The following is a 14541-nucleotide window of genomic DNA, read 5'->3' as shown; positions in this document are numbered from 1 at the left end:
TGTCTTCTTTTATAGTTCACTCAGTTCACTGTGAAATGAATAATAAACTGAATTTTTTTTGACAAATATTGGTAAAAAATATGTATTACCTTATACCTGTTGCGATTTTTCTTTAACCATATATTCAGCTCTGCGGGTGTTAATCCATCTTCTTACAAAAAATATATTGTTGTACCCATCCTTAAAAAGTTGATAAGCAATAAAGTGTTGAAATTAAGGCTTGTACCGAATTGGTTCCTGTTTAATTACTCACATTTCCTTCTCAATTTTACAGGCTTAACTGCTTTTTTTTACCGGGATATATTTATTAGGGCCACATGTCCCTAGAGCCTATATATTGTATACAAAACAATTTTAACTTCTTTTGAGTTTTATCTTTGGCTCATTTACTTAACAAATCTTGAACCATTATTTCCTTTTCGATGCCCCACTTTAGAAATTTCGTCTGGACATAATTAATGATTATCATATATTTTATTTAATAAATTAAAATACAATTAGCAAAAAGCCACAGTCACATTAGCCAAATAGGAAATATATAAAATAAAAATAATAAAACCTGATAAAATATTAAATAATACCATAGGGCAGGGATAGCAAATCCATGGCACAGGTGCGCGAGGTGAAATCAAAATATTTTTTCTAAAAATATGTACAATTTTAAAATAAACAACTAACAAAATAATAATATTATAATTGTATGTACCTATTACCTGAACTAACCTTTTTTGTCCTAATACATTAATTATACAATCAAATTACGATAATTTTTTTTTACCATATCGAATATAGCAAAATATTTTTCATGTCATGTCTGAAAAAAAGGTAATTTTTGGCACGTAGTGTTCAAAATGTTTGCCACCTCTGCCATAGAGCATAGAATAAATATAGGTATTTGATATTATTGTACTTGCTTACTTTATAGTTCATAGTTTATACTGTTTATTAATGTTGATGCAAGAGAAAATGATATTTTAGACGTTCACATAAATACGCATTGTTTAAAAATAGAACAAATCAATTCATTAAGATACAAAGATATGTATATAAACGTAGAAAGTAGAGATGTCATACTTAAATATCACTAATCGAAAAATTAATTATTATTGCGGACTTAATATAACGCCAAAACAACAATTTATTGCCATTTTATCATATAATAAGTATTAGGTACTCTATAGAGTGTAAATACATTCAAATTTTAAACTACATAATTTTCAATTTGTACCAATTATACATTAATACCTACATAAGATTTACCATTGCAAAAGAATGCTTAAAAATGAAAATTGTAACGATTGTACCATTTACCTGAACACAAACGAGAACCAATTCGGCTCAATTTAATAAAATACCTTTTTCAAACGAGAACTACTTCGGTTACTTCCGAAATTACTGAAGGATTTGATTATCTCCAACTTAATGAGATATTTTAGAAAAACGCTTAATACATAAAATCTTAATTTCTTTAAGCAAACATAATTTTTTGTTTTTTTAAACCAATTTGAATTCTTACCTGAAAAATTAACCATTCATTAATATTTTTTTATAAATTTTTTCATGAAAATTTGGATAGTAAAATAATAGGCTAGAGGGATATTTTTAGATACAGAGAAAACCTTTGACTCAGCCTAAGACTCAATATCTCTATAAAATTAACTGGACTATGATGGAATTAGGGGGCCTATAAGCATTGACCTTTTTAAATTATACTTAGGAAATATAACTCAATATGTTAAAACTATTGTTGTAATAACCTAGGAAATATTACCCCAGTGGATTCAATTCTATCATTTACGGTACCAATTATATACATTGTCTATTCAATTTAAATACTGGTTTTAACATTTCTTGCAAAGCTAGTGATGCTACTATAATCAGTCATAGACAAGAATAGAGTGGTAGGTAGTGGGTTAACCCCCTCCTCTTTCAACATGGAAAGTATATAAATGTATTTACAAATATTTAAAACCACCAATATATAATTAAAGTTTTTTTTTTTGCTATAAATATTCTTGACTTAAATTTTAGTACTTTGTACAGTTAACCTAAGTGTTGTGACATCATGTCTCATGAACCTGGAATTGGGACATCTTGATTTACATAATCCCGAAAAGTTTCGTTTAATGCCATTATCATGGCTCCTTCTAGTATATGGTTCTTGAGTTCTTTATTAGATCACATGTGACGAATAATGAATCATATTTATTTGTGACATATAACAACTGGTAAGTTATAATCGTAATATAAATATTGAAAAATTTCATTTTCATTAAAAATGTAAGAACAACACAATTTAACCGTTAACTACAGTGTAAAACTTATTGTAACATTTCTCTTTCAAACCATTATAAAGGAATTAAGAAAATAAAATGAAAAATACAATATTGTAATGGTTTGATGATTGAACCATAGCATAGAATTAACCTAAATCTAATTGGGTTTAGAAAACTATGTTAAATATTTTGGTGAAACGAATAAGAAGCAACTACTATACTCAATACTCTGTTCAAGTTGAGGGGCCTCCTTACTACTGGATTCTTAGAAAAATTGTACAGACAACTTCTTATACATTCAGCAATTAGCCTTGTCGTTGGATCAGTAAATAATAGATGATGATGATAAGATGATGAAATGAATATAATGTAGATGATCAGTGATCACGTACATGTCAGATACCAATTTTGTGATCTAGAAAAATTATTTAGTTTTTACTCAAACAGACAACTCTAAGTCAAAATAATACGTCACAAAGAGTGCAAATCCATCATTTGCATTTTGAACAAATATTCTTATTTTCCACAACATTTACGAGGCATCAATCGAGGCACTTTTGTATGATTTTAAATTTTAATTAGTTCCTTAACTAATTAGGTTTTAAATTTTGCCAATTTTTGAAAATTATAATAACATTCATTGCAATCTAAATTACAACAATTAAAAATATGGCTCGATCATTCCCTTGTACATAATATTACAGATACTATTTTCCAAATATTTTTTCAGAATAAAAATAGCGATAAACGTCGATAAGTATCTTTTTAATAGAAACAGAAGTTGTTGACAAAAAAAATGCTCATTCGTGAGGCCCCTTAAGAAACTCAGTTACGGTGACCAGTTATTGTCAGCGGCAATCAGGCAACACCCATTTGTAGGCCCACTGAGTCAACTATCTATACCATAGAGTAATACTCTATGATCTATACACAATACACCAGCCGTATAGTATTTTGAAACCGACAGAGAGACAGTGATCCTTAACTTGAATAGATTTTAAATATTACATATTACAGACAATACGCTTCAAAAATAATCAACATTTATATTTCAATTGATTATCTTGTACTTTATTCACACTTTTAAATACATGAATTTCAGAAATGATTAATTCTATTATTTCATCTTCTTCAACTTGGTCAAATGATTTCGTAATGCGATCTGAAAATAAAAACATGAGAATATAATATTATGTAGATGTATTATGGATAATGGATGTATGAAAATAAACAGTAACAAACAATTAATATCAAACACGCTTCTTTTTTAAAAATTGTATGTAAAATAAATTGTTGTATTCAATTGTTCAATTAATGTTGTAGACATGTACAATCATATGTATGATAAATACATTAAATTGTATTGATATAATAACTGAACATTATTATATTATTTAGTGTTTGTAACAAACATTAATGTGGACATAACATTGGAGTCAATACCCTAATAGAAATCCTTGTGGGCATTATTAATTATATGGTAAAAACAAACAAAAAGTTACAACTAATAATCAAAATAATTGTGAACATGAATTTGAACTATAATAACTACCTATTAATGATGAAAATAATGTAATGATTCTCTTTTTAAATGCATAAGTTACCTGTTTATCCTTAAAAGACTTCTTCACTTTTCCTTTTGCCTTGTGTTTAATCATCATGAAATTCTTGGTCTTCTTTTTTTCTCTGTTTGTCTTACTAGAAAATGGATTTAAACGTCCATCCTTGTATCCAAACTTTTCTCTTCCCTCTTGCCCTTTCTAAAATTAATATAATGTATACATATGTAATTTATTTAATTGTTAATTTATTGGTACCTTTATAGAGTCTATTCTTGTTTGTTTATCGTGTTTTCTTTTTTTATAAATATTTTCAATATCTTTCAGCCTAACTAATTCTCCTCTGAAAAAAAAAAAAAATGTAAAACATTGTTTAATATATATTAAAACTGATAGTTATTACCTAGATGATTCTTCGGGTTCAGCTGGTCTTTTGCGATTTTTAGCAGATGTCATCTGTTTGCTTAATTGAGCAATTTCTATACGTTTGAAATCTTCATCAGATAAGATTCTCATTGAACTTACTTGTGCTGCTTTTTCTTTCTTTTCAGCCAATTGTTCTTTTTTAGATACTACTTTCTTTTTTTTTGTAGTTATGTTTGTTGTTGAGTTCTGTGTAGAAATACTTTGGTCTGTGTCATTTATACCCTCAGCATCAGAAGTATTTTCTATGTCATCGTCGTTGTCATCATCATCACTATCATTAACATCTTCATCTTCATCTTCAATATCTATATTCTCATCATCACTGATTTCATTCTCCGAATGACTAACATTGACCCATTCATCATCACCTGACTCATCAGAATTTTCACAGGTCTCATTATTTTCATTTTCAAGAAGTATTTCAGCGCCAGATACAAACTCTTTGGCATCCACTTCACCATATTTTCTTGCCACAATTTCCAATGATGCTTCAGTAGGTCTCCCCTGAATAATATAACAGCATTACCATACTTCAATAATATAAATGGAATATAATTAATAAAAAATAATTACCCTATCTTTTTTATGCAATAAATGCGGCATAGAAGATCTATAAACATGTATTAATGACTTAGCTGCCATCATGACACTACGCTCACGATAATTCTTATATTGTGCAAGATCTCTTAATAAATCTTCAGTCATAACTAAAGGTGCTCTTGTACACATTTCACGAATTGCATTTAACCTAAAAAATATACATATAACATTAAATGCCATTTAAAAAATTAATTCATTAACCTGCAAACTTTACCCAATTGCCATAACATCAGATGAATTTCTTTCAGTAACAAAATTATTCACCAATGCACGAAGCACAGGTTCTAAAACATCAGGTGGAACAATTTCATGTGATGCCTGCGCAACAAATTGCATCATTCGTACTACCTCTAAAAAATTTTTAATTCAATTATTGTAGTATTAATAGTTAATATAATATAATGACTTCCAGTAGTCAAATGTACTTTATACCTTTGCTAATGAATACTAATTAACTATTAACACAAAAATATATATTATGGCATTTGACCATCACAGTAAAAATGTCAAAATAAATAAAAGATACAGCCTTACATAACCATGTAACTAAATTTATACTTAATATTTATGATTTAATGAGAAAGACAAAATATGTATAATCACCTTTTTGGTGAGGTTGTAAAAACCTTTGAATATAAGGGTAAAAATTGAAAATTATTAATTGGTGTAAACCAATTAAACGTGACACTACATCTAATGTCAACATTTTCACTTCGAACCGTTCATGTCTTTTTTCTAACTGATGAAATAACTTTTCTGCAAACCCTTGAGGATCATGTATTAATGTCAAAGCTGCAAAATTAGAACATTGTTTTTGTTTCTTCTTCTTTTTATTTTTCTGAAATAATATAAATGAGTTGTTTCAAACAATATTTTTATGAATACAAATAAATTATAATTTTTAGTTAATTTGAAAAGATAAAAAATACATACCTCAACTAATCTTTTAACTTTTTTTAAATTTTTTGTTCTTTTTCTTGTTGTTTTGCTCACTTTATTCGCCATAATTACTTCTCTAGTATTTGGTGTGTCCTTCAATAAAAAATTTTAAAAAGGTCAGTATTTTTAAGAATAATTAAGAAAAATATTATTTGAAAAGTATTTACATCGTCCGAACTTGATGAATCACTATCATCTGAAGAATCATTTGCATCCACAGTGACAAAAAATTTTAATGCAGCAACCATGACTTTAGTTATTTTTGAAAAACAACCAGTCGATATTACATTGACTGTCTTTGTATCCCTCCAAATATTTTTTTTGTACAGATCAACCATTATACCCTTAAATAGAAAACATTAACATATTATATTATTGCAATATTGCATAAATATTTAATCTCCACTTAGGTATACAATTTATTTTAAACTCACCAAAGACATTTTAGCTGCCTTAGCATTATTATCTTTAAGCATAGTGTACATGAAATTTTGAAGATTCTAGAAAAAAACAATTAATACATTCTACATTTGTTCATAACTTAAGTATCATTTGTATATAACACTTACGCGATTTAACTTGGCATCTTTATGTTTTGAATTTAAGTTCTTAATATCAGAAACAATATGTGATTCTAAAAATTTTCTCAATTCCTTATCTTGTGATCTGAGTAAGCCAAAAAATAGAGAAAGCAAATCTGTAGGTGTCAATAATCGCTTGTTTCTTAACAATATTAAAGCTCGGCAAAATGTCTGAGAATATAAATACATTAATATTAAATTTTTATACTTTAATTTTAAAATTATATTATAAATAATAATAACCATTCGCATATCCTTATCTAGAACAGGTCCGTGTGTCTGTAACATATTTGTAAGTTCTTGTGCAAAGGTGGTCAATTCACCAGGATAGCAGTGCGCTACCTGGGCCATAAACATTACCAGTTCATCAAGACTTTTATTGAAATCTGTTGGGCGCAACGTGAAAACTGCCAATAGTGACTTATAATGGCGTTGTTGTTGTAAGAACTAAAATTGTTTGAGTTTTCAATATTAAAGACAAAATTTATCATAGCAGGTAGTGAATTTTTTTTTAACTTACTTCATCCTTATATGAGGCTGGATCCCTTTTTATAAGATTTTGGAGTTGTGGTAAATTATTCGGCAACTGATTATTGTGCCGTACCATTATGTATTCGAAGTGACTACCAACACCTCCGACATGAATGCATTAACTTTGTTATGTCCACAAACTGAATTTGAGCATGGGTCAGGCCACATGGGTGGCCGGGAAATGCAGTGATACGTCATGGAGATAAGGTAGATCATCCGAAGTCGGAGTGATAAGAATAAATAATTTCAAAATTCAAAACTGCCAACCTATTGAAGTAAAAATCCCACCATCAATGCCGCAACTAACGTTGTAATCATATATTATTACACTAAAGAGAAAAAAAATAATATAATAATATAATATAACGATCCAATCGATCCATACAAATTTCTTTATTTTCATTCTAATTTTTACCTTACCTTCTAGCGTTTGACTTTCGGCCACAACCGTCTAGAAGAAACCGGACAAATATTTGAGGGGAGACACGCTGGTGCGTTCAAATCAGCGAATGTCTATGGTCTCAGACATATATTGTACCAAGGACAAAAATAGAGGATTTGCGGAGACTGTCAGACCAGGAAGTCGGCGATGACCGAGCCTGCAGCAGGGTGGTTCTCGTGGGCCACGACGACACAACGCAGAGCACTACACCTCACGGCCGCCTGCGATTCAGCCGGCACCACTCTCGATGGAGCAAGAGGATGTTGATGTTCGACGGCGATTATGGCATGGCAAGCAGCGGCAGCAGCCACAGGATCAGGATCAGCTATATAGACGAGTCTAAAGATCGGGCTTTTGCCGAAGGACCACCGAAAACGCTGCCCGCGTCCCGGACCCCGACCCGCGTTCGTCCTGTGCGGCCAGCCGGTCGGTTCGGACTAGAAAGCTTTTGGCTGCAGATCAGAGGCGTGTCGAGTGCATCGGACCGGGAAATGGTGACTGGAGGAACTGAGTGACTGTGAAACTGATTAAAGAATAAGAAGTATGAAGGTGACAAATTCAATAGAAACGTGAAAAGGCTTCAAGAACGCCAGCTGGCGCATATTGCAAGAAACTTGCAGGTTAGATTTGTATGCTGAAAATAATGAAACGAAATTAAACATTTTTATTTTTTCTACGATTCTTCGACATTTTGTTATATTATATTTTATATAGTAACACTCATTAAAAATTCAATTCACAATACTACATAGGTAGGTACTTTATTGTACTTACTTATAATATAGATATTTCATTTGGTACCATGTATTGTGGTAAAATCGTTACATTTGTTGTAGCGCTTCGATAAGTTAGTTAACTTATCTTACCTTGGATTTACCAAGTCACTTCTTATTCAGTTCAGTTTCACCGTCAGTATTTGTTCCTCCTCGATCATGTCACCATTTCCGCGGTCTCGAAACTCACTCAGCACACGCGCCTCGATCTGCAACCTGGCTTTCTCGTCCGATTCGCCCGGCCGCTTTCGCAAGCACAGAACGAACACGGGTGGGCCGGTTTCCAGTGAACGCGGCAGCATTTCCGGTGGACGGTCCTTCGGCGTATGCCAATCTTTAAACTCGCCCTGCTGGTCCCGATCCTCTGTCGGCGGCTGCTGCTGCAAGCGCCGCTGCATGCCATGTCTCATATGTTTGTCGCCGTCGAGCTCGCATCCTCCTACTCCGCCGACTGATTCGCGTTCGGCCACATCGATGTAGTACACTGCGCTCAGTCGTCTTCGAGGTCCCAACGAGAACGTTGCGCGGTCACCGCAAAGGCATCAGCCAACTGGCGTCCTGGTCCGACAGCCTGCCGCTATAGTCCTCTATTCGTCCTTGGTACAATATGTCTGGTCCATAGACATTCCCCGATGATTAATAACGCAGCCAGCGTCCTTCCTCTCGAGTGTCCGGTTTCATAGTGAATATCCGTAGTTCATTTTTACAACATTGTTATTTAAATAAACAAATCTCGTTACTATGGTACAAGAATCAAGATATTATTATTTGATTCGATTGTAGCCAGATACCACATATAATCCACGTATGTGTATTTATGTCATACTAATACCTACCTCATAAGTTTTAACTTTTAACTAAAATCTGCAAATAATCAATATAATAATGAACAATATGTATAGATTATCGACATAAGCTCAACTGAGTGGGCTGGAGTATCTGTGCTGCAGTTGCTATGCCCTCTAAAATATTACCCCCTAAAAAAATTATTCTCTGAACTCACATAATATTAAACTTAAATAAATAAACAAAAATTTGGATTTACTTATTTTTTTGCATTACCTAGAGTTACAACATTATAGAGATGGGATTCGATCGATGTATACTCATGAAGTGATTTTATAACATTATCATATGAGCATTGAGCACACCCTCCAACAAGCATAATATTTATCACGTACAAAGTATGGTGCAGCCACAAAATCATCAGTGGCGACCAGTTTTCGTCTGCGACGGTCAGACGCTTCCCCCGCCAAGAAAGCTCGCTAGACCAGCAATGTGAAACGAAGCCACGCCGGTGCGCAGAAGTCGGCCGCCGAGGTACGATCTCATTCCGTATAGAGTGTAATCATAGGCAATTCGGTATAAATGCAGTTTAGTTCCCACGCGATTTTTTTGATTTTTTTTCCACCAAAATATGTGTTTTAAAGCACTGAATACAAAAGTCTAATTCCAAAATCCTCGCAAATCATTATTTTGGAAGTTATATCTTACCAAAGTTTACGATTTTACGCATTTACGTATGCATGCGCGCGAAACGCTGTACATTTTGCTTTTCTACGTTTTCGTATTGGATTGTCGCCTATAATTAATTATTTTATTTTATTTTGTTATTATTAACATTATTATAATTTATAATTAATGACTTTCCAAAGGTTATAGAACTGATAATGTTTTATTTTCGTATTAAATATTACTGTTTGAGGATTGCTATGTTAGTGCCTACACGCATACTCCAGATCACTACAGTTTTTGTTACAGTTACGACAACATTTCATTTTAAAATGTTATTTGTTAATTTTATTGAGTTGTATGATATATTTGAACATAAAACCAATGGCCCCGTCTCAATAAGTGTAATAGAAAAATTGCAATCGTGGAATTTGTTGGCCCGTGATTGTGTGTTAAAATGTAAAAATGGTCATTATTTAAAATTATACCCTGATGTGCGTTCTTTAGACGGGTTTGGTTGGAGATGTAGGGCACCTATAAATAAGCAAAAAAACAAATGCGACTATTATCAATCGATTCGCGTAGATACATTTTTTCATAAATCGCATTTGTCGTTATACCAAATTGTATCGTTTGCATATTTGTGGTTAGAAAATGTGTCATTGTCATTTATTGTAAAACAAATTAAAATTGCTCAACATACTGCTGTTGATTGGTCATCGTTTCATAGAGAAGTCGTCTTCGAGGCTATGATTACAAATCATAATAAGATAGGTAAGTTTAAAATAACCTATCTTAGAATTAAAAGTTAAATCATTTTCTTTTACACTATTAAAGTAATTAATTCATGTAATAGGTGGAGTTGGTCAATTTGTCGAAATTGACGAGTCCAAATTTGGTCGAAGAAAATATAACCGCGGGCATCGCGTAGATGGACAATGGATTTTTGGTGGTGTTCAGCGAGAAACTGGGGATTGTTTTTTAATACCAGTAGAAAAGCGAGATAAAGATACCCTCTTCTTACAGCAATCAATGATTGGATCTTACCAGGGACTACAATTATCAGCGATTGTTGGAAGGTATAAATACCTTAATACATTTAGTTTTTACCCTGTGACCTACATGAGGGGGTTTTGCACAGCATGTCGGGGGATATTTTCGATTAGCGGAGCGGAGCGACGGCGCCGAGGAGCGTAGCGACGAGTGCCGCTAGCATAGCATCACTGACACACTTTATCAAATAATTGATATTTTAAATTGCATGTCTGAGCATTTCCCTCCTTAAGTGAATTATTAATTATTGCTAGTTTTTATAATTTTTTTTTATAATTTTTACGGTAGTCGCGATAACCGACAAGTTCCGCCGAGGGATATTGTGATATCTAGTTGTAATATTGTGTTAATTTGTTTAATTAGAGTTATCAATGTTTGGAAGATGAAGGATTTGTTCACTTAACGGTGAATCATTCTATTCAGTTCAAAAATCCGGAAACAGGAGCACACACAAATACTGTTGAGGGAATGTGGCGTCACGCAAAGGCTTCGCTTTCTCAATATTCTCGCAAAAAACGGTTTTATGGTGCAGGATATTTAGCTAAGTTTATGTTCCTGAAAAGGTGTCGTATATTAAATATTGAACCTCTGACGGAATTTTTTAAACTTGCTGGTGAGCTCTATGATCCAAAAGCGATACAAGAAAATAATTTATTGGTAAGTGATGATGAAGCGTCTTCTGAAACGGATGAAAATGACGAAGATTTATAATGTAATATTGAAAAAATTTAAAAAAATTAAAAAACCTTTTTGATTTCAAATTTTTGAATTTTTAAACATCAAGTACGATATTTAAAATCTTTATGCATATTTCCATTCATCATAAACACATACAATTTAAAAAAAAAATCAAAATGTAGTTTTGTTGATGTTTTTATCGTAAATATCACGTATTTTTTAAAACATTACTATTTTATAGTTTTCTTGGTATAACTTCCAAAATAATGATTTGCGATAATTTTGGAATTAGACTTTTGTATTCAGTGCTTTAAAACACATATTTTGGTGGAAAAAAAATCAAAAAAATCGCGTGGGAACTAAACTGCATTTGTTCCGGCAATTCTTGAGGATTTATTTTTCATTTTTGTTTCCAATAATTACAGCAAACACCATCTTGATCAAATAAAACCATAACAAAAATATAATTTATTTTGTAATACAATTTTGAACAACATACGACTGACATGCATATGACTGTTTTATTTCAATTAAAAACAAAATAAATTATTTGAAAAAAGTTTAAAAAAAATTTAAAAAATTTTTTTTATACTTTTGCATTCCTTTCTAGTTTATTTCTAATTCAATCATTGCTTAAAAATAACAAAACTGTGTTATAAACAAAAAAAATATTAATTGGATTAAAGTTAATAGTTAATATTAATGAAATAATAAAGTTTTTATTATGGTATTTATAGTTGGGTAGTTAGATCTATGTTATCATTAAAATAATTGAACCTAGATTTTAGGATTTTGGATTAATTATCTTTACTCTAGGCTCTAAAGTGTCATTTATCATCTTATGATTAAATATTTAAACTTTACAAAAATTCTGATATTTTTCAAAAAATGAAATTTGTCAAACAACAGAAATCATTCTTCAGTAAATATACAACTATACATATTATAATATGTTACAAAATATCTTTATTTTAGAAAGACACTAGATAACAAAAAAAAATTGCGCGAAAGGGGTTATCTACTTATCTGTGTAATAATGAGCTCAAAGCTTTAAACTGTTTATTTTGAATTGCATTTGGTTCATTTATTATTACTTATTATATTTTCTAATGGTTGTAACTTGTAATAATTTCAAACATATTCATGAATAGTTGTTAAAATACACGAAGAATCCTCAACTCGCAGAAACTCAGTAGAATCCTTTATTCAATCATCTAATGATAAATATATTGAATTTGATATCAATAACAAAAAAAATCAAATACTAGATAATACCCATGTTAAAAAAATAAGTTGAGTTTTTTTGGTCTTAAAAATTAGCCATTTAGAGGTCCTAAAAACTCTAAAAGGCTATATAAGTGGAATGTTGAAATATTTTAAAACATTTTTCAAAATGTCTAAAGTGTGTGTAAAATATTATCCTATTTATAACGGAACTTAAAAGTTTCTTAAAATTACCCATAAATAATATTTTTAAATTAAAATGAAATAACTAAATTGTTATTTTTTGTCTAACCGTCTAATTTAATCAAAATTTGAACATTGAATGCTTAAAAAAACCTTGCGTGTGCAACTTTAATATTTTAAAAAATAGCTATAAGATTATAATACCTAACACCATAAACTTTTCCTCTATATCAACACAAGGCCTAGGAATTTCACTGTCGTTTCAACTGTTAGAAGTGGGAATTGATTTTCGATAAATTAACAAGATACGTGTGGACGTGTGGTACTGTGGTCGTTTATAATCATAATAAAATTGTACGATAAAAATTAAAAATCACTGTTTGTATTAAATATTATAATATAACGGACGCATTTGAGACACTACGGTTTTTCCCTGATAAAAGTCAGTAAACGTGCTACAGATTGTAAATTTTCTATTTTAATAAAAAAAAAGGTTCTGTAAATACCTATACTTATTATATTGTATTCTGTTCCTTTGTGTTTCTAAGACCAGAACATGCGGTTCTTTGATGGGTTATATTTTTTTTACCGACTACTGCACAACATTAAATAAGCTAATTGTTGTTGCAAGTATTTTATAATAACTATCATATTATCATAAAGACATTGCTTTATAAATTAATAACAGAAAAAAAAAATTTTTTATTCATACTTAAATACTTTAGAATCTATTCACTAGAATACGAGAGAACTTTGAACATATTGATTTTTTTTATTTTTAAACTACAAGTATAGGTACATAGCTAATTATCAAAATTAATAAATACCTATAACTTTATAAGCATTAAGTACGTAATGTTCTATCGCTTTCAGGTAGGTACTGCCTAATTTGCTGAACTACTGATTTATGAACCAGGGTTAGGTAAATTTACTAACCAGGTAGTGTGGTAAAGCCTAGTTCAAATAGGTTGAAACTCAACAAGACCCACCATAATAATATCTTCATACCAAGTCAAGTGTGATTCCAATCTTACCTTCAATGAAAACAGAAATATCAAAAACATAAAATCTTCACAAACAATTGTTATGGTATGGATTGTACCAGGTGGCCAGTACTATAAATTTTAAATAACCTGAAAATGTTGAGTGTCTACCGCTAAAATCGGAGCTGTTATAAGATGTTTTAACTTATAACGCACTAACTCAGTTTTGCTAACTAGACAACTCCACTATTACCAATGAGCTCAAAAATAATAAATATTTAAATATATACCTACATAATATGTTCTTATTTATTAAAAAAATTGTAAGTAATTAAATAGTAATTCAGTGAGTTAAGTTAATATAAATATGTTGAATTTATATGTAAATTATAAATCCAGTAAACCCTAGTCAATTAAAATGCTAAAATATATTTAATTCCTTAGGTAATAAATAATTGAATAAAAAAAATAATGTTTGTGTGTAAAAAAAATGTTACTTACTAATAGACATTTCAATATTTTTAAACACCATATTTTGTGAAATTTATGATCATTTCAATTTAGAATTTAAATATTTAAGTAGAGAGATGTAGGTTTTAGTTTTACAGTTAAGTACTTTTTTTAAGTTAATCAAATTTTGGTTTAGATTAATTTATAAGTATTAAAATATTCATAAGTATATATAAATAAAATAAGTAAGGATTTTTACCGATTTAGGTATTCATGCAATACATAGTAAGTAATGCTACAAGCATGGGATTCTTTGTAAATTAGTTTGAAATATTATTCAAATATGAATACATTTTAAAATGGTTTAAAATTGAAAAAACATTTTGGTAAC

General features: G+C 30.4%; 1 protein-coding gene and 1 pseudogene across 1 annotated transcript; one reads left to right on the top strand and one right to left on the bottom strand.

The window, feature by feature from the left end:
* Positions 1 to 3302: 3302 nt before the first annotated feature.
* LOC111028474 (protein SDA1 homolog) lies at positions 3303 to 6988 on the bottom strand. The gene is made up of 13 exons (XM_022307129.1): positions 6902 to 6988; positions 6625 to 6828; positions 6370 to 6552; positions 6235 to 6300; positions 5968 to 6144; positions 5795 to 5893; positions 5465 to 5699; positions 5076 to 5211; positions 4835 to 5009; positions 4239 to 4765; positions 4094 to 4178; positions 3881 to 4036; positions 3303 to 3438 (listed from the first exon to the last, which is right to left on the bottom strand). Exons 1-13 carry the CDS (start codon positions 6986 to 6988, stop codon positions 3394 to 3396), a joined length of 2175 nt encoding a protein of 724 aa, XP_022162821.1. The 3' UTR covers positions 3303 to 3393.
* Positions 6989 to 10431: 3443 nt separating this feature from the next.
* On the top strand, positions 10432 to 11103 carry LOC111028481 (annotated as a pseudogene).
* Positions 11104 to 14541: the final 3438 nt, after the last annotated feature.

This window comes from Myzus persicae, unplaced genomic scaffold (assembly GCF_001856785.1).
Source record: "Myzus persicae strain clone G006 unplaced genomic scaffold, MPER_G0061.0, whole genome shotgun sequence".
NCBI classification, from domain to species: Eukaryota; Metazoa; Arthropoda; class Insecta; order Hemiptera; family Aphididae; genus Myzus; species Myzus persicae.
This window is presented reverse-complemented; position numbering and strand designations above follow the sequence as displayed.